General features: G+C 35.3%; 1 protein-coding gene across 5 annotated transcripts in view; it reads right to left on the reverse strand.

Annotated features, from left to right (window-relative positions):
* UBE2K (ubiquitin conjugating enzyme E2 K) overlaps positions 1–20,181 on the reverse strand; it is a 76,543-nt gene that overhangs the window by 14,206 nt on the left and 42,156 nt on the right. For all 5 annotated transcript variants that reach the window (XR_014143059.1, XR_014143058.1, XR_014143057.1 and 2 more), the window contains 3 exons: positions 17,283–17,341; positions 8,092–8,174; positions 714–813 (listed from right to left, as the gene is read on the reverse strand). Coding sequence is in view for 2 of the 5 variants with exons in the window: in XM_006732317.3 (XP_006732380.1) it covers positions 714–813; positions 8,092–8,174; positions 17,283–17,341 (242 nt within the window). In the remaining 3 variants the exon portion in view is untranslated. The remainder of the gene's footprint in view (positions 1–713; positions 814–8,091; positions 8,175–17,282; positions 17,342–20,181) is intronic.

Raw genomic sequence — 20,181 nt, forward strand, 5'->3', positions numbered from 1 at the left:
GTGTTTTGAGCACTCAGATTTCAGTTCTTTTTTTTAAAGATTTTATTTATTTGACAGAGACACAGCGAGAGAGGGAACACAAGCAGGGGGAGTGGGAGAGGGAGAAGCAGGCTTCCCGCTGAGTAGGGAGCCGGATGCAGGGTTTGATCCCAGGACTCTGGGATCATGACCTGAGCCGAATGCAGACGCTTAACAACTGAGCCACCCAGGTGTCCCAGATTTCAGTTCTCTTAAAAGTGAAAGAGGGATCAACTGACCGTTCATTGCTGTTCCGTAACTAGTGTAAAATATGTATATGTTTATCTTTATTTTTATAACATGCAAATACATTTAAATTTATAGTTACAAAAAATGATCACCAGGGAGGAATTATCACTAAATGGAGGGATAGACAGATACACACATGATTAAGCAGGTATAGTAAAATCTCACAGAATCCAGATGTAGGTAGGAATATGGGTGTTCACTATATAAATCTTTTGACACTGTGTGTTTGAAAATTTCCATTAATGTTTAAAAACCATCTATCATATATCCAATTAAATTAGTATATTAAAAATCAATAAAGTTTTCACTATTACATCTGACAAAATCTTACCACTTCCAAATTTAGTTTCAATAGAACTACGCACATGTGTTAATACTGCAAACCATTATAGTAGTAGAGACTCATAGGTAAATATAAGGACGCCTTTCAAAAGCAGCCACCTTACCTGATTTGCTACTACTGCATCTTGTGGATCATCTGGTTCTGCAGCTGCCAATAGGGCTTGCAATGACAATAATACCGTGCGGAGAGTCATTGCTGCTGCCCTAAAAATCAACACAGGAAAATATCGCAGTTAAGGACATGCTGCATGACAAAAGCAAAGTGGATGTTTTCTGAATAAAATATAAAAACTACTGGAGCTAAAAAAAAAAATCTAGATTTTATCTTAATCATGTAATTTATAGAAATGTATATATCTGCCGATCATATTTTTTTCTCCTTTACTTTACAATGAATGAATGAGTCTATTTTTTTTAACACAAGTCAAACCATCCTGAACTGGACTTGCTTTTCTTATTGTTGTCAATATCCTTCTGCTCAGCTTTACTCATTGACTTTTTATCCATTTCTCTAGACATAATTTAACTTTATGGAAAAAAGTGATAAACTAGTATATATAACTTTCAGTGCCACTCCAAAAACATGTAAAATACCATTCAAGCAAGTATTTCTTACTTTCAAGAAAGTGTGAAATCAGTCCATAACATTCTGAACTAGAGCAAGTTATTTGCTTAAAATATATCACTTAATCCATGCATCTATATAAAGCAAATATTTAGGGACGCCTGGTGGCTCAGTCGTTAAGCGTCTGCCTTCAGCTCAGGTCATGATCCCAGGGTCCTGGGATCGAGCCCCGCATCGGGCTCCCTGCTCGGCGGGAAGCCTGCTTCTCCCTCTCCCACTCCCCCTGCTGTGTTCCTTCTCTCGCTTTGTCTCTCTCTCTCAAATAAGTAAATAAAATTCTTTAAAAAAAAAAAATAAATAAAGCAAGTATTTATCTGAAAGCTTCATGACACTGGAGTTGACCATGATTTCTTGGATAGGACATAGAAAGTGCAGGCAACAACAGAAAAAATAGAAAAATTGGTCTAACTATATCAAAGTTAACTGTGTAGAGAAAAACCTCCTGTGCAAAGGATAAAAATTAATAGAGTGAAAGGCAGTCCAAAGAATGGGAGAAAATATTTGCAAATTATGTATCTGATAAAGGGTTAATGTCTGGAATATATAAAGAACTCCTATAACTCAACAATAAAAACCCAATTAAAAAATAAGAAAGGACTTGAACAGACATTTCTCCAGAAGATATACAAATATCTGATAAGCACATAAAAAGATGCTTAATATCACCTCATCATTAAGGAAACAAATCAAACAATGAGATACTACCTCACATCCATTAGGATGGCTACTATCAAAACAAAAAATAACAGTTATTGGTGAAGATGCGGAGTCATTGGAATCCTTATGCACAGCTGGTGGGAATGCAAAATGGAACAATTACAGAAAACAGTATAGCAATTCTTCAAAAAAATTAAACACAGAATTACCATATGATCTAACAATTTCACCTGTAAGGAGGTACATATCCAAAATAAGTGAAAGCAAGGACTCAGATATATGTACACCCATGTTCATACAAGGATTATTCACAATAGCCAGAAGGTGGAAGTAACTCACTTCCATCAACCCATGAATGAATAAAATGTGGTATATACATACATTGAAATATTATTCAGCCTTAAAAAAGAAGACAAATCAGACACATGCTACAACATGGATGAGTCCTGATGACATTATGTTAAGTGAAGCCAGGAATAAAAAGACAAATACTAGGATTCATGAGGTACCTAGAAAAGCCAAACTCATACAGACAGAAAGTAGAATGGTGGTTGTCATTGGTTGGAGGGTGAGAAAAACGGGAAGTTACTGTTTAATAGGTATGGTTTCAGTTCTGAAAGATGAAAAGGTGGGAGAGGACAGGGTAGAAGGATGAATAGGGCACAGAGGACTTTTAGGGGAGTGAAAATACTCTATACCACAATGATGGATACATGTCATCATACACTTGTTCAAATGTATAGAATGGACAACACCAAGAGTGAACCATAATATAAACTAAGGACTCTGGGTGATTGAGATAGGTCAATGCAGGTTCCTCAGCGAGTGAGGGAACACAAGCCGGGGAAGTGGGAGAGGGGGAAGCAGGCCTCCCGCCGAGCAGAGAGCCCGATGCGGGGCTCGATCCTCAGACCCTGGGATCACGACCCGAGCCAAAGGCAGACACCCAACGACTGAGCCACCCAGGTACCCCTAAAAAATTTTTTTTAAAGTGAGGAGTTCTTCCCTTAGAGATTTGTAAGTTTTTATTATACTTTCTACCTCTTTTATTTAGTTTTATTTTATTTCATTTATTTGTTTTACTCACAGTCTTTATTGGGAGGACACAAACTATTATAGACCTCAGACTTACAACTTCAAAAATCAGAAACTAAGGACCTAAAGATGAACGTGTTGAAAGGGACAGTTTGCTCTCAATATGAAAAGAAAAATCTTAGATTTGATTCATAATAATCTCAATGAGAAAAAGTTATGTTTTCTGTATGCTTCAAATTTTTCATAATGAAATGGTGGGGGAGGTTTAAAAAAAAAAAAAAAGAATTAGTTGGCTAAAAAGAAATCTAAATGACACCTGGAATTAATATTGTATGTCAACTATACCTCAATAAAAAAACATAAAACTGATTTAGTTGGGTAAGTGTCTGACTCTTGATTTTGGCTCAGGTCATGATCTCAGGGTTGTGAGATCCATCCCCATGCTGGGCTCCGCGCTGGGCATGGAGTCTGCATAAAATTCTCTCTCTCCCTCTGCAGCCCCCCTTAAAAAAAAAAAACAAAAATAAAAGTGGGTGCAGGTAAAAATAAATGAATGAATGAATAAATAAATTTTTTAAAACGCTAGAGGAAAAAAAAAAACTCCTAAATGCAAAGTTATAAGCTGGACAAAAAATTAATGGTAAACAATGACACTGTTTTAATAATCAGTTGTAATAAAATTATTATTAAAACACAACCTAGTCTTCTGGCTCTAAATACTATAGCAATTTTAACATCTTTGATAGTGTAAAGAAATGTGTACGTTTTTTGGGGCACCTGGGTGGCTCAGTTGGTTAAGCGTCTGCCTTCGGCTCAGGTCATGATCCCAGGGTCCTGGGATTGAGCCCCATGTCAAGCTCCCTGCTCAGCGGAGAGCCTGCCTCTCCCTCTCTCCCCGCCAACCCGCTCATGCTCTCTCAGATAAATAAAATCTTAAAAAAAAATTTTTTTAAATGTGTATGTTGACTGATCTACATTAATTTTTAAATCTAAATTTAGTAATGTGAAAAAGTATACAAGTAAAAATATAATTTTTCATTCCATTTATTGTTCTTTTTACATAGTGCTGACTAAATTCATAATGCACTGAGATTTTTTAGGATTCAGTGTGTAAAAAACAAATCCTAACAGGCAAATAGGAATATGAAATTTCAAAATGTGTCAGCTAATTTTAATAGTTAATGGATGATGTACCTTATAAATCTATCCTCAGTAAATTAATTTTGCCCAGATCTCAATAAACACAGTTAAGATGGCTAAATAAATATTCATGCATACAGACTCAGAAGGGCCTCCAAAACATACAACAGCTATGTGAATTGTCAATACTGTTGACTAACTTTCTGTTAAGGGTCTTCAGAAGACCATCAATATAACTGATGTTTATTCAAAACACTGACTGCTACTTAAAGAGTATGGCAGCTTTTTTGTTATAATTTTTTATTAAAGTATAATAAGCAGAGTTAAATGCTATACATGTGGATGAATTTTTATGTATATATACACCCATGTAACCAACACATAGATCAAAATTTAGAGTATTTCCAGCACTCAAAAAGAACTTCACTCTTGCAACTCCCTTTCACAACCCTCACATACCCCCACCATTGTCCTAATTTCTATCACCATAAATTAGTTTTGGCTTATTTATTTGAGAGAGAGAGAGAGAACAGAGAGAGAGAGCACGAGGAGAGGGGCAGAGGGAGAAGCAGACTCCCCACTGAGCAGGGAACCCAATGCGGGACTCCATCCCAGGACCGTGAGATCATGACCTGAGCTGAAGGCAGATGCTTAACTGACTGCGCCCCAGTTTTGGCTCATTTTGAATTTTGTAAGAACAGAATCATACAGTATGTGCTCCTTTGTGTCTGCTTTGGTCACTCAACATGTCTGTGAGAATTATCCATGCTGTTTGTGTCAATACGCTTTTTTTTTTTTAAACTATTATGTAGGGTTTCACTGTACAATTATTCCATTATATATCCATTTTCTTGTTAACAGACATTTGGGTTATTGAATAAACGTGCTACAAGTATTCTTGTACAAGTCTTTTGGTGGACATATGCATTCATTTCTCTTGGATATAGACCTAGGAGTGGAATTGCTAGGCCCTATCAAAGGTGTACGTTTAGCTCTGGTAGATACTGCTGGTTGAGTAGTTGAACCACATTCCTACCATCAATGCATGACAACTATTTATAAGTATGTAATAGTATCTAATTGTAATTTTAATTTGCATCTCCCTAATAACTAATGATGCTGAGCATTGCTTATCAACCACCTAGGAATGTATTCTCTTAATGCCTGTTCATGTCTTTTAGAAGGGCAGTATCACTGAGTGCAATTTTTATGTGTAGTCATTTTCTTCTATTTCCCCAGGTAAATAGACACCTATAGTCATAACAGGTGTCACTGGAAAAAACATTAGAACATAGTTTCCATATAGAACACACTGTGGAGTTAATAAACCATACTAACATAGAGTTGTTAAACATTAAAGGTAAACCGCCATATGTATTAACCAAAGACCAAGACAGTTTTCTAGCATACCTATCCCAAATTATTCAATGTTTATTCAATTTATTTTTCTGAAGATTACTATCCTCTAGTTTTCTCTACCAAATTCCAGCTCTGAAGCCTAAGTAAACATGAATACCCACTGTCAATTATACCTCAATAAATTGGGGGGGGAGGGCTTAGGATATCCATGTATATCTAATCTCACCTATTTTTATCTGACGTGTCTTTGGCATTTTAAAATATTTCAATTACATAGATATGAAATGAGGCTAAATTCAGCTATTTCACATCTGCCTAAGGAAATGGGAAGAGTTGACAAGTGTTTCAGTACAAAAGTGCCAAGTTCTCTCTCTACATACATACCATAATCTTTCAACTGTCTATAGGGAGATAATCAGAAGTGGTAGTACTGCTGGCTTAACTCTGAACAAAAAGGGGAGTCAGTGGAAAATTTTAGTCTGGAGCTATATTTGTTTTTAAAAAGGGATGTGGGGAGGGGGGAGCAGGGAGGAGACTATCATTCTCTGAGAATTGCTGAGTAGGGCAAAGTCAGAAGCAGGGAGACAGGCTACAGTAATCATTGAGGAAAGAGGTAATGCGATTGGGGCCAGGTAGTAGTAATGAAACTGCTGATAAGATTTTGAAAGTTTCACTAATAAGATTTGCAAACAGGGTACAGGGTACCAGAGAAACAAGAACCAAGGATCATGATGAGGTTTTGGCCAGAGCAACTGCAACAATGTAGCTGCCAATAGTAGATGGGGTGATGCTAGGGGAGTATCAGTTCAGTTTTCAACATGTTTTAAGTTTGAGATGTCTACTACATACATATTGAAGTACAGATGTTAAGCAGGCAGCAGCATATGAGTGTGGAGTCCAAGAAAGATAAATTTATGAGTTGCTGGTATTTAAAGAGTGAAGTTCTAAAATCAGATGAGCATACCAGGAAAGTGAGTATAGATGAAAAGTAGCAGAGGTAAAGACTTAGCCCCGAGGTACTCTCATGTGCAAAGCTCCTAGAAACAAGGAGGAACTAGTTAAGAAATCTGGGAATGGGCACAGAAAAGGGGAGAATAGAAGAACTAATGTCCCAGAAACCAAGTGAAAGAAGTACAATGTCTGCAAATATTCATTAGTATCACTGAATGATCAAACTATTGTAAGGGGCCTTTGAAATAAATTTATGGATAAAAACACTGAGGCCTACAAATTGTGAAAAGTCACAAATTAAAAGAATGATAGAATAAAATTAGTTCCATTTCACACTATTCCATGTTTAATGGTATGGAATACAGATCAAGAAACTAGACCCCAAGAGATGATCTGAGGGAGGAGGCTTTACTCAGATGTGCTATTAGAATGGAAAAGCAAAACCAAACCAACAATTCTTGTCTGTTTATCCAATTACTAAATAAACCAAATCACCCAAACACTAAATGTTGTCATTTTGTTTCACCTTGTTCGTGTTCAGGTTCCATCCTTTCCCTTTCTTAAATCAAACACATAGCTTATTACTGTTTTTGCCCACTCTGATATCTTTTTTATATACTTCTTGTCTTAGTTTTTTTCCATTCATATTGTTAGAATATACCAGGCTCTATTCTAAGAAAATTACATAAAACAATTCATTTAATCCTTTTAACAGCCCTATGACGTATTAACCCCATCTTGTGAGATGAGGACACTAAGGCACAAAGGCTAGGTAATTTCCTCAAGACCACAGTTTAGTAAATGGCAGTCAGGATTTGAACTTAATGGCTCCAGGGTAAGAATTCTTAAACATTCTGCTGCTAAAATCAAATCAGACAAAACATGTTAAAGCACTATAAAGTGCTATGCAAATGAAGACATCACTTTACAAAGGTACTCCTTTCTTACAACTCTGAGAACCTTAACTAAGCTCACTTAACACAACTTTAAACATTTTTGTTGCCTACACTCCATCCAAATCAGAGCTGATTATTTCAATACTTAAATTTTTTTAGTCTTTCACAAATATCTTCCAGAGACAGCAAAGAACCAAATTTACCAAAATAAATTAAATCAAGACTTTTCAAGATGTAATAAGTCACTTTTTTTTTTTTAAGATTATATTTATTTCTTTGAGAGAGAGCGAAAGCGATCAGAGGCAGAGGGAGAAGCGGACTTGCTGCTGAGTGGAGAGCCCGATGTGGGGCTCGATCCCAGGACCCTGAGATCATGACCTGAGCTGAAGGCAGACACTCAACCGACTGAGCCACCCAGGTGCCCCATAAGTCACTATTTATATAATGATTGTGATCTCAATTCTAACACACTTTTTAATAAAGATTTATTTATTTTACAGAGGTGGTAGGAGGGGTAAAAGGAGAGGGAGAGAGAATCTCAAGCAGACTCCACGCTTAGCGCACAGCCAACGTGGGGCTCAATCGAGCTCATGACCTGAGCTGAAACCAAGAGTCAGATGCTTAACCAACTGCAACACCCAGACACCCCAACACATTTTTGATCATGTACTTAAGAGACTTCATAAGGTTTTAAAATTACAGCCCAAATAAGAGAAAGTATAATATATGCTTATGTTTTGAGGCAATTACACACGTAACACTCTAAATATAGCCTTGGAATTCATTGAGAGGGAAGAAAGTGAATTCAAAATCTCTTACCATTGATCTTTCAGGATATCCAAACAAATAGCCCCTGTGACGGAACTAATATTAGGATGCCATATTTTAGTGATAAACCGGACCTAGAATATAAAGCACACTTGAGTTTTTAAGTAACAGAAATAAAACAAATATAGTTCAAGTATAATGACAAGAAAATGAAATCCTCAGATTAAAAAAATAAAGTCCATACTTACATTACTAACATTTTGCCTAGCTGAAGGGAAGGGTGTGGAAGACAAAGCATTCAGCAAGCTGAATGTTGTCACTGACATACATTCTTTTTAAAACTTTTAATAAATGCTCTGCCCCTAAAGAAACCCAACAATTACCAGGTGTTTACAATTCACCTAGCATAACAGTCCTTGCTATGAGAACTACAACACAAGACTAAAATCTAGTTAGGTAGATAAAGTAACATAAAATCAAAATTAATATAGATAAGTAAATGGCAATTTATTTAGTGTCAAATAGGATGTAGCATAGCATTAAAGGACAAAGTAAGCAAAATCAGTACATGGAAGCATTTTAGTAGTAAATGGCTGTAAGAAGGCTCCTAAATTTGCTGTAGAAATTGTTTTCTCAGGGGCCCCTGGGTGGCTCAGTTGGTTAAGCGACTGCCTTCGGCTCAGGTCATGATCCTGGAGTCCCACGATCGAGTCCCACATCGGGCTCCCTGCTCAGCAGGGGGTCTGCTTCTCCCTCTGACCCTCTTCCCTCTCGTGCTCTCTGTCTCTCATTCTCTCTCTCTCAAATAAATAAAATCTTTAAAAAAGAAAAAAAAATTGTTTTCTCAGATTTTAAAAAAATAATTCAACAAATATTTGAAAGACACTGGCACTAAGGAGACACGGAGGCTCAGAGTTTAAAAAATTTATCCCAAATCAATTAACTAGTTAGCAATAGAACCATATGCAAACTTACACAATCTCATTTCAGATTCTGAGTCTCTAATCACCTCATTATTTGATTTAGCATGGATAAGAAACCAACAAAATGAAAATGATCTAACAGATCACCATGAAATGAAATTCAGTTCATCAGCTCTTACTCTGAGCTTCTGAAGGACCAAGTATTATTATTATTTGGAGAGGGACCTATTATTGTTATTGGATCTGACACATGTAATAGTCATCTGAGTCAAAATTCCTTTACACTTAATAGATTAATTACTGTAAGTCAAGCATTGGTTCTTTTTTTTTTTTTTTTTAAGTAGGCTCCATCATGCCCAGAGTGGAGCCCAAGTGGGGCCTGAACTCACGACCCTGAGATTAAGACCTGAGCTGATACCAAGAGTCAGATGCTTAACCAACTGAGCCACCCAGGTGCCCCAAGCAAAGCAATGTTTTAAGTACTCTACAAAAATTAATTCATCAAAATGTGCTCTAAATCTAATCTATTTATGGAAAGAAGCTAAGCAAATAGCTTCCACTTCTCTCCTTGTGACTGGATTTGTCTATAGTACCTGTTATTACTTCCTCACCTAATTACTCACTAACTTACATGCTAAAAAAGAACTTCAAGTTACCAATGACTTCAAAACACCTAACTGATGGAATCTTTCCATGCCTTGATCCTTTTTAATTCTTGCTTCCAAAGCTATCTACTTCTCTCAATCCACAGAATCACCAAATTGTTAAATAAGACATCTCATCATCCTACACTTGGGTTACTAAACAGTCCACTGAATTTAATACCTTCAGTATGGTTTCTTTCAATCCATTCTCCACATTGAAACCAAGAGTACCCTTTAAAACAATTGATTCACTACCCTACTTAAGGCCCTTTAATGACTTCTCATTCCCTTTATGTTAGCCTGCACTCTTAAACTGACCCCCAGTCTATCTCTCAAGTCATCTTAAAAAAATTTTTTTTCCCCCTTGGGCCTTTCATACCTGTTTCCTCTCAATAACACATGTTGATACCCTCTTCTCCTGGCTAATTCCTACTTAATCCTTTAAATTTCCACATCACTTCTTCCTGATCTGTTCTCACAGCACCCTATACTTTCCTATGTCATCATATTGATCACACTTCTATAATCTCTTTCCTTTTATGTCTGGCCTTCCCTAAAAGGCTCAGTATCTCTCCTGCTTACGAGAGCCTCCCAAGTACCCAAAGTGTCTCAGACTGAATGAATATGCAATTAACATTATGACAAACCTGTTATTAGAGCTAATCAGCATCCCTCTCAAATACAGAGCAGGTCAAAGAAGACAGGCATACAGGGCTTATGTACAACAAACAGTTCTTCCTAACAGATATAACCACGATATTCATATCTTAATTTCTACCATTCATTGAGTTTAAAGTATAAAAAATACAAAATAACCATGTGCCATAATTTCAGTAACTCAAGGACATTATAGCATTTTGTGACTTTAAAACAAAAATTGGGGGGTGCCTGGGTGGCTCAGTCGTTAAGCGTCTGCCTTCGGCTCAGGTCATAATCCCAGGGTCCTGGGATCAAGCCCCGCATCGGGCTCCCTGCTTGGCGGAGAGTCTGCTTCTCCCTCTCCCACTCCCCCTGCTTGTGTTCCCTCTCTCGCTGTGTCTCTCTCTGTCAAATAAATGAATAAAATCTTAAAAAAAAAAAAAAATTGGTTTAATCTTCTAAACACTGGAAAAATCATTTTATTTCATTTTTAAAAAAGATTTTAAGTAATCTCTACACCCAATATGGGGCTCAAACTCACAACCCGGAGATCAAGAGTCACATTCTCCACTGACTTAGCCAGCCAGGCGCCCCAAGAATTTTAAATTACTACTTAAGTCATCAGAAGGTTTATGGTTAGGCAAGTGATCTAAGATGTTTTTCTTTTCAAAGAGAAGTCTTCAATACATGATCTCTATAGACTCTATATGAAAACAAATATGCATATATGCAGGATCAAGGAAATTATTAAACTATTTGTTACTTTGTACTAATCTATATTTTTAGGAATAGATACCTTTGAATTTGCAAATGATGTAGTAAAAAAATTTTCAAGAGGACATTCCATCACCTACTAGTATGGATATAAGTATTTATCTTAGTAGTTTTTTGTGTGGTCTACCATTCTTTATCTCCTACTCCCCTTTTGTTATTATTTATCAACTACCTCATTTCTTAGATTTTTCATGTCTTTTTCTTTCTTGAGCCTTAATATCACTAGTGGTATCCACATGTGGTCCAGAATTGTGTCCTATTATTCTATACCCAATTAATATCTACTGAATTTGTCACTTTTTCTCATAGTGCTAACACCTCCGTTGTTTATGAACAAAAATGCAGAATCAAAACAACTTGGAAAGGATGAAGGATAAGAGTAAATAACAATACAAGGACATTTATTATGACCTATTTTAGTCATATCTGACACTGATTACAAAACAGGTACAAAATGACTTACTTAAAAGACTTACTAATCACAATTCAAGCCTCCTTATTTTCACCAATGAAACTAATACCAGCACCATCTGGGTAAATTCAGAATACTCATTACCTTTGAGGAACACTCAAAAAAATTATATAGAAATATAAAAAAATATAAATATAAACAAATATTTATAAAATATAAATTTTTATAAAAATATCAAATATTTAAAGAATATTAAACATCTTATAGAGAAATATTAATCTTAACACCATGTACACAGTGCTACCAGACCAAAATGAAGGAGACTATTCTTATTATCTACATTGGCACACCATCATCACTAATCTACTTTTTTTTCCATCACTAATCTTATCTCCTCCTGGAGGACAGTATTCTATTCATTCACTCTTCAGTTCAAACATTTCAGTAACTACTTCATGGTAAATGTAAGCTCACATTTCCACTGAATTTCCAGTTTCAAACTTGGAACTCATGGACGTTATGCTATTAAACCAGCTTTAACTAAATTATTGTACAAAAAAATGCTATTTTAAATATGTATGGGCAGACCCATTAAAAGTTATTAGCAATGGTATTTATAATCAATTTCACATATAAAACTACATTTATAATGTCAAGGAAAAACAGGAAAATTCACAACCTAATCTCTAATATATAACTGGACAAATCATTGAGCTAGAGTTTTCCTAATTTAATGAATTTTTTCATTAATAGTATATTATAATTCACTTTAGAAATAACACTGTATGCATTGAATTAAATTCCTTCTACACTATATTCATCTGACTCAAAGATATATCTTCTCTATCTAGAAGCAAACCTTCTGTTCTTCAGGTTAAGAAATTATTGCAGAATAATAAATAGGAAATACTCTGTGACCACTGGTTATCAAACATTTAATTTTCAACCCTGTGCAATTTTAGCTGCACAAGAGAGAGAAAATATAACCGGCTACATGTTATCTCATGAGGCTTAAAATTAAATCTGAGCCTATATATTAAACATATGTAAACAAAATCCAGCAAGAAATTTACAAATACTCTCCATTTTTTCCATTATATTTACCAATCAGTATAAATTCAAGGTAGCACGTATCTAGAACACATTTATAATGATCATTCACATTTACTGCAAAAGCTTAATGCCATAAATGGGATGAGTACCATATTTAAAAGAATACTAAATTACAACTAATATTAACTAGTTGAAGCCAGAGGGAGACACATTAGAATGATTAAAGGAAGACTTTCCTAAATCTTGAAGCTACCTCAATATGGAATGTCTGGAATTAGGATAGTAGTGGCCTGAAGAACAATAGGAGATGTGTTCTCATGTTGAGTCTATTTTTCCCACTGTGCTAAGAAAAGGAGGGTGAGAGAGGGACTAATAAAACACTGATTTCAATGATTAAATAAAATAATATATTAATGCCTGAAACAGAGCCAGGGCTATGCAATCACTTTGGAGCTATACAAGACCATAGAGGGAAATAATCAAACACTTTCACTGAGATTATAATTCACCCATTTAAAGTATACAACTCCATGATGGTTTTCAGTACATACACAGAGCAACCATGTAACCATCAGCAGTCACTCCCCATTCCTTCACACACCCCCAGTCTTAAGCAACCACTGACCTATTTTTTGTCTCTATGGATTTGCTTCTTCCAATGTTTCATATAAATGAAATCATATAATGTGTGGTCTTTTGTGTCTGGCTTCTTTCATGTAGCATGATGTTTTCAAGGTTCATCTATCTTATACCATATTATCAGTACTTCATTTGTTTTTATAACCAAAAAATATTCCACGGTATGAATATGCCACATTTTATCTTTCCATTCAGTAAATGGACATTTATGTCATTTCTACTTTTTGGCCATTATGAATAGTGCTGGTATGAACATTTGCGTACAAGTTGTTGTGTGGACATGTTTTCATTTCTACTGGGTAGGTACCTAGAAGTAGAATTGATAGGTCATAAGGTAACTCTATGTTTACCATTTTGACCAAACTATGTTCCAAAGCAGCTCCAACATCTTACATTCTCACCAGCAATGAATGAGAATTTCAATTTATACAGGAAATATAAGTGTCAATGCTATAATTTCAAACGATGTCACAGAAGGAAGCCATCAGACTACTTCAAGAGGGCCTTTTAGAGTGGTAGCATTAACCAGTATAATATTTACATAGTGCTTACTCTGTGTAGGCACAGTTATATAAGTATTACTCTATCTCAGGTACCATGAATTATATAATACACCATTACTTTATGTACCCTGAGAAAGAAAAAAACTCTGCCAATTAAATTATGACATGTCATCATTGAAAGGTATATCTTAATTTCAGAGATACTAAATATGTGAAAAAGGGGCGCCTGCCAGTTAGGCATCTGCCTTCAGCTTGGGTCATGATCCTGGGGGTCCTGGGATCGAGCACCAAGTCCGGCTCCCTGCTCCTCGGGGAGTCTGCTTCTCGTTCTGCCCCTCCCCCTACTTGTGCTCTCTCATTCTCTCTCTCTCTCTCTCACTCTCTCTAATAAATAAAATTTTTAAAAAAAACTTAAAAAAAATGTGAAAAAATGTTTGAGAATTATTACAATAATTTGTACATGGATTAATGCCTTTAATCTTTATAATTCTAAGTGAGGATTTTATAAATGAGGCAACTAGGGCACACAACTTGCCTAAAATCATAAAGCCTAAAATTATAAAACTGGCTGGCTCAGTTAGAGCATGTAGCTCTTGACTCTGGGATAGTAAATTTGAGCCCCACATTGGGCAGAGATTACTAGGAAAAAAAAAATTATAAAGCCAGTTAAATGGCTGAAGTGGATTTGAACTTTGGTGGACTGCTCTTATTCTTGGTGGAGTCATATTCACTGTTTTAGAGATTATGCCCTCATTCCTTCCTCACATCAGGTTCAAAAAAGTAGAGCACACTGGGCCTTACGGGATTCGGGTTCCATTTAACCTCTAAGCCTCAGGTCCTTCATTTATTAGAATGGTTAAGACTGTTTCAGGAAAGGCATATAAAATTCTTAGCACAAACCAAGTGACAGCTACTACTGCCATTATTTAATAATAAAAAATGTAGTGGCTGAAAGCAGTCTCTTTTGAGGTCTTTTCTTTCTCCTTATTTCCATTAAGAAACTTTTCTAGGCTAAGAGGGCATCCTTACCTTTAAACATTTAAAATCTTCTTTTGTTAAATTTATAGTATTCAACAATTAAAGTATCTCCAAGTGTGTATTCATTCCAATGATAACATTAAAACCTAGACTGAATCTAGTGGAGGGTAACCAGGATGAGGATGAAAATTAAGTCACAGATATAAGATGACGGCTTAATAATAGTGGTCATCTCTAAATGGTCATATTGAAAAATATTTTTTTTTTATAATTCACTACATAACTTTCTCAAATATCTACAAAACGCACAAACTACCTTTCTAAAAAAATGTTTAATTATTTTAGAAAGAGAGAGAGACAGCACGAGGGGGAGGGGCGGAGGGGGAGAGAGAGAATCTCAAGCAGGCTCCATGCCCAGTGTGGAGCCCGATGCAAGACCTGACCTCACAACCCTGAAATCATGACCTGAGCTGAAATCAAGAGTTGGATGCTTAACCAACTGAGCCACCCAGGCGCCCCCAAATTACTTTATATAATAGAGAAAAAAAAATTCAGAAAAAAAAGAATCAACCAGCTTAAAAGGTAGAAACAACCAAAATGTCCCTTGATGGTTGAATGGATAATGTGGCATGTATGAATAAGGGAACACTATTTAACCTTAAAAAGGAATAAAATTCAGATATATGCTGAAATATGAATGAACTTTGAAGACATTATGCTAAGTGAAATAAATCAGATACAAAAGGACAAATATTGTGTGATTCCACTTAATTGAGGTACCTAATCAAATTCATACAGACAAAGTAGAACAATGGTTACGGAGCTGGGGGCATGGGGTAATGGGGAGTTATTGTTTAACAGGTAAGAAGTAGTAGTTCTGGAGATGGATAAAGGTGATGATTGCACAAAACATGACTGTATTTAATATCACTGAACTGCACACTTAGAAATGGTTAAAATGGTAAATTTTATGTTATGTGTAATTTACAACAATTTAAAAGAATCAAGTGGGCATATCAGAAAGTAGATGTACATAAGATACAGAATAAGAGACACCCCAAACCAGTAAGTGACCCCAATGCACCCTGGAACTTCCATTACCATGTCTGTTCTTAAATGGAAACAACCAACAGGCTGAATGAATTCCAGAACATTTTCCGAGTGACTGCTATCATATGCTCAAGGACACTCAAGGAGCCACAGAAAAGACAAAGATGTATTAAGACATGGTCCTTCACCTCAGGGGCATAAGAGCTAGTGAAAGACACATACCCCAAGTAATACATTAATTGGTACTGTATTTGTGTTGGTACTATAGCTGACCCTTAAATGACATGGGTTTGAACTGCACTGGTCAACTTATATGTGGATTTTTTCTGATAAATACAGTACAGTACCTTAAGTATATTTTCTCTTTATGATTTTAATATTTTTTCTCCAGTTTTATTTTAAGAATACAGTATTTAATACAAATATGAAATATGTGTAAATCGACTTTGTTACTGGTAAGGTTTCAGGAGGCTGGCTGACAGTAGGCTATTAGTTTAGTTTTTGAGGAGTCAAGAGTTATATGTGGATTTTCGACTGCACACGGAGTCAGTGCACCTAACTCCCACATTGTTCACAGGGTCAGCTGTGTATAAATTATATAAAATGCTATTGAAAGAGTAGAGGAACAAACAATTTGATGGATACAGCTTAATGTAATAGGTGATATACTTTACCTAGACCTCAAAAAAACCCTAGAATTTTAAATGATACAGATAATGATCTGTGAAAATGACAGAAAAGTACAAAATAATAATCACCATCTATAAACAGCAAATAATCTAGGTTGGAAAATGAGACCCATGTTGAGGGTACAGGTGGTAGAAAATTAGGATGGAAAAGACAATTGGGGTTACGCTGTAGGAGGTTTTAAATGCCCAGCTAAGGAGTTTAGACTTTATTAACAAAGAAAGAAAAGAAACATCAAAACTGCACTTTAGGAAGATTTACAGAACAGAACTGCAAAGAATGAATAGGAGTGGCAAACATGGATTAAATAATAGGCAAAACAGGAAAGTAATAAAGCTGAATGCCTAAACTAAAGCAGTAATAGCAAAAGTAAAGACAAACGAAGCTATTCAGTGAAAAAATAAGTTTAGGTTAGTTCCCTTTGTTATACAAGACCTAGGGCATTACATTTCCTCTTTTAATATTCATCAGTTGCAATTATTTGTTCATAATTTTTTTTCTGCTAGAATGTGAGCTAGAAAGCAAGGACAGTATAAGTCTTATTTATTGCTACATTGGCACATAGTACTCAAGTAACTATTGAATGAATTCAGAATAGACTCTTCCCTAAACCAAACCAAACAAAAAAAAACTTCTTTGAGGCAAGTAAGAATCTGTTTAAGGGTTCTCTAAATTTGGGAACATTGCAAATTTTTCCAGACCCAGAATTTAAGCCATTGGCAAATGAAACTCCTATTCCTGTCTACAGCCATTACTAGCTGCCTCTGAGTAAGCTTGCTTTTCATTCTAATTCCAGAAGCAAACCATTTGCCATTACCTGAAACCTTCTCCATACTAAATTTATGAAGACAACAACTCAACAACCTTAATAAGCACTAAAATATAAATTAAATGGGGAAAAAATTTAGAAGTTCATGCACAAAAAATAGGCTTACAATACCTTAGGGGGATTAAATGGATATGTTTCTGGTATTTTTATCTCTAGCTGATATCTTCCTCCTAAAAAACGGGGAAAACAGAAAGTTAAGAATGCTGCTCACCTCAAATATTTGAAGCCAAATATAGTGACATAACTTTTCAAAACATGTACTATTTTATATTCAATTACAACAAATTCATTTTAAAGTTGAAACCCAAAAAGGAAATAAAACACTAGTTAACTGAAAGGTTATTTAAAACATAAAACAGCCATTTTATACAACTATATTAGTTTATCAGTGAATAGCAGAGCTAGAGATAGACGAATACATTAAATCCAAAGACAATCTAATGCTTCATTGGGACAGTTAAGTAATACAGATCCCGTCTCCTTTGGTTTCCTCTAGTCCACACTGAGAAGAGTTGCTAAATAACAGAAAATATGGAAAAAATAAAAAGGCAAAAGAAGGCAAGGAGGTATAAGGGCATAGATGGTACAGAGAAAAAGGACATATGGTTATGTGATAAACTGAAAAAATCTACTTCTAGCTGGTTCTCTCAAATGCAAAAATGCCCCAAACTTTTAACTCGTGCCCTAAATGAAAGGCCAACACTTCTTGTTAAAAATTTTAAAAATAGGGGCGCCTGGGTGGCTCAGTTGGTTGAGCGACTGCCTTCGGCTCAGGTCATGATCCCGGAGTCCTGGGATCGAGTCCCACATCGGGCTCCCGGCTCAGCGGGGAGCCTGCTTCTCCCTCTGATCCTCTACCCTCTCATGCTGTTTCTCTCTCTCTCTCTCAAATAAATAAATAAAATCTTAAAAAAAAAAAAAAAAAATTTTTAAAAATAAAATTCAACAATAACAGGTAGGCATAAAGACAAAAAACTATCCTCTTCCTCTCAATAGGTATACAAAAGGAAACACTTTACAAGAGGTTGTTCTAACCAGTAACATGTAAACAGAATACAACATTCTGTTTTGAAGTCATCTTGAGCAACTAGCAACCAAATACATATTTTTAAAAAGTTTATCTAGCTTCCCATAACTGGGTAATTCAAGGGGAAAGTAACTGCCACTCAGGAAACTCTGAAAGGGGAAGTCTTCCACTGGATGAGAGGGTGGATTTGAATCCTGACTTCAAGGAACCTTCCAATCCTAAGATTTTATGATCCATTTAACACAGAATACACACTATTCCAAAACGTTAACAAATAAAACTGTACTACTGAAATACTTACATATGAAACTATGCCTAGCATTCATTTCAAAATAATGAAGGGATGGATTAGATCAAAGACTGGCCCTAAGCTGATAGTTTATTAAAGCTGTGCTAAGTACACCGAAGAATCATTCTAGCATTTGTCTTCTGTATATACCTAAAACTTTCCATAATAAAAGTAAAATAAAGTAAGAACTATGCACTAGCATTATTAACTTCAAAATTTCATAATTCAATTCTCAGTATATCCTGGATTCTCTCAAATCCACCTCCCTCCGTTGTTAGGAATAGATGAATGTGGGGAGAAAAACAAAAGAGCAATTCACTTGGTACCATTCTTCAAGCCCTTTCTGGTTCCAATTCTTCTTTTCTTGCTAATTCTTTTTAATGGTATCCCATAGTGACTGATGGATGAGTTGGAACTAGATGCCTGAATCACAGAGCATTCAGCAACAGTGAAATCAATATAAAGGAAAGTAGTCAAAACAAAAGAAACAAGATAGGTAAGAGGAGAGTGAGAAAATTCTGTTTATAGACAGACCTGTTTTTGTTTAGTTATAAATGCCAGCTTCAAATATAATAAATTTGGCCTGAGTAATATGTAGGTTCTTTTTCCTTCCTAAGAATCTTACTTTTTCTGATAAAGTCTAGATTACTATTTCTATAATCGTTCATATAAAGCTCTTCCTTCTTGAATGTCCAAAACAATTTCTTAGGAGCAGTGTGAGAGCCCAGAAATACTATATAAATAATGCTGGCCCCTAGAGTACCCCCCAACGCTATTTTTACTCCACATGCTATTAATATGCTTTCTTGCCTTATTATCTGACAACTTTCAATATATAACCACAATATTAACCATATATACACATATACATACACACATACACATCAGAGCAACACAATTAAGCAAGCTTTATGATAACTACATTATTCATATAAGTTTTCACCACAAATCATTTCTTCTTAAAGAATAGGTTTTAATGTTAAAAATTTATAATCTTCAGATTTAACTTCATCTAAAAAGAAGATGGGGAAGGGATGAGATTTTTAAAAATAACAATTATTCCATAAATTCAAAACAACTTTTAGGAAGGCTCAAGAACTAAACTGTTCCTTTGCACTATTACAACAGAAGAAGAAAATGGAGTTAAGTAACACGTGCAATATGGTTAATTTTTCCATGGGCATTCTACTTTTCAATCTGATTACTTTTAACACAACGTAAAATAGTTTCCTCATTAGTTAATGATTATAAACAGTTTAACATTCCACATGGAAACACCTGCCTTAGTTACTGAGATTTAAAAACAAAAACTCTCAAAAACTAGCAAAAGCCCTGCAATAAATATTATCAAAATACTTCTCATATTCATGTTTCCAAAAAGTATCTTAGTTTATGCCCTTGAATAGTGCTTTTCTTAAATAAAATGAACAACTTCTCTTCAACAGTTTTACGATAAAAAGGACACAATTTATACCCAAAAAGCATATTAAAACTAGTCTTATCAAAACAACTAAAAACTAGTATTATCAAACATTAATATCTCATTTAGTGGCAGCAGCAGAAACACTTAAATATGACCAAACTTGCTTCCAATTAATAAATATGGTATATTTGTAACTTAATTATCCTACAAATGAGTACTATCCAATTTTTAAAAATTCACCTACTTTTATTAAGGGTTGCTAAGAAGGTAA

Source organism: Leptonychotes weddellii, chromosome 2, assembly GCF_054177405.1.
Source record: "Leptonychotes weddellii isolate Sample4059 chromosome 2, ASM5417740v2, whole genome shotgun sequence".
Lineage (NCBI taxonomy): Eukaryota > Metazoa > Chordata > Mammalia > Carnivora > Phocidae > Leptonychotes > Leptonychotes weddellii.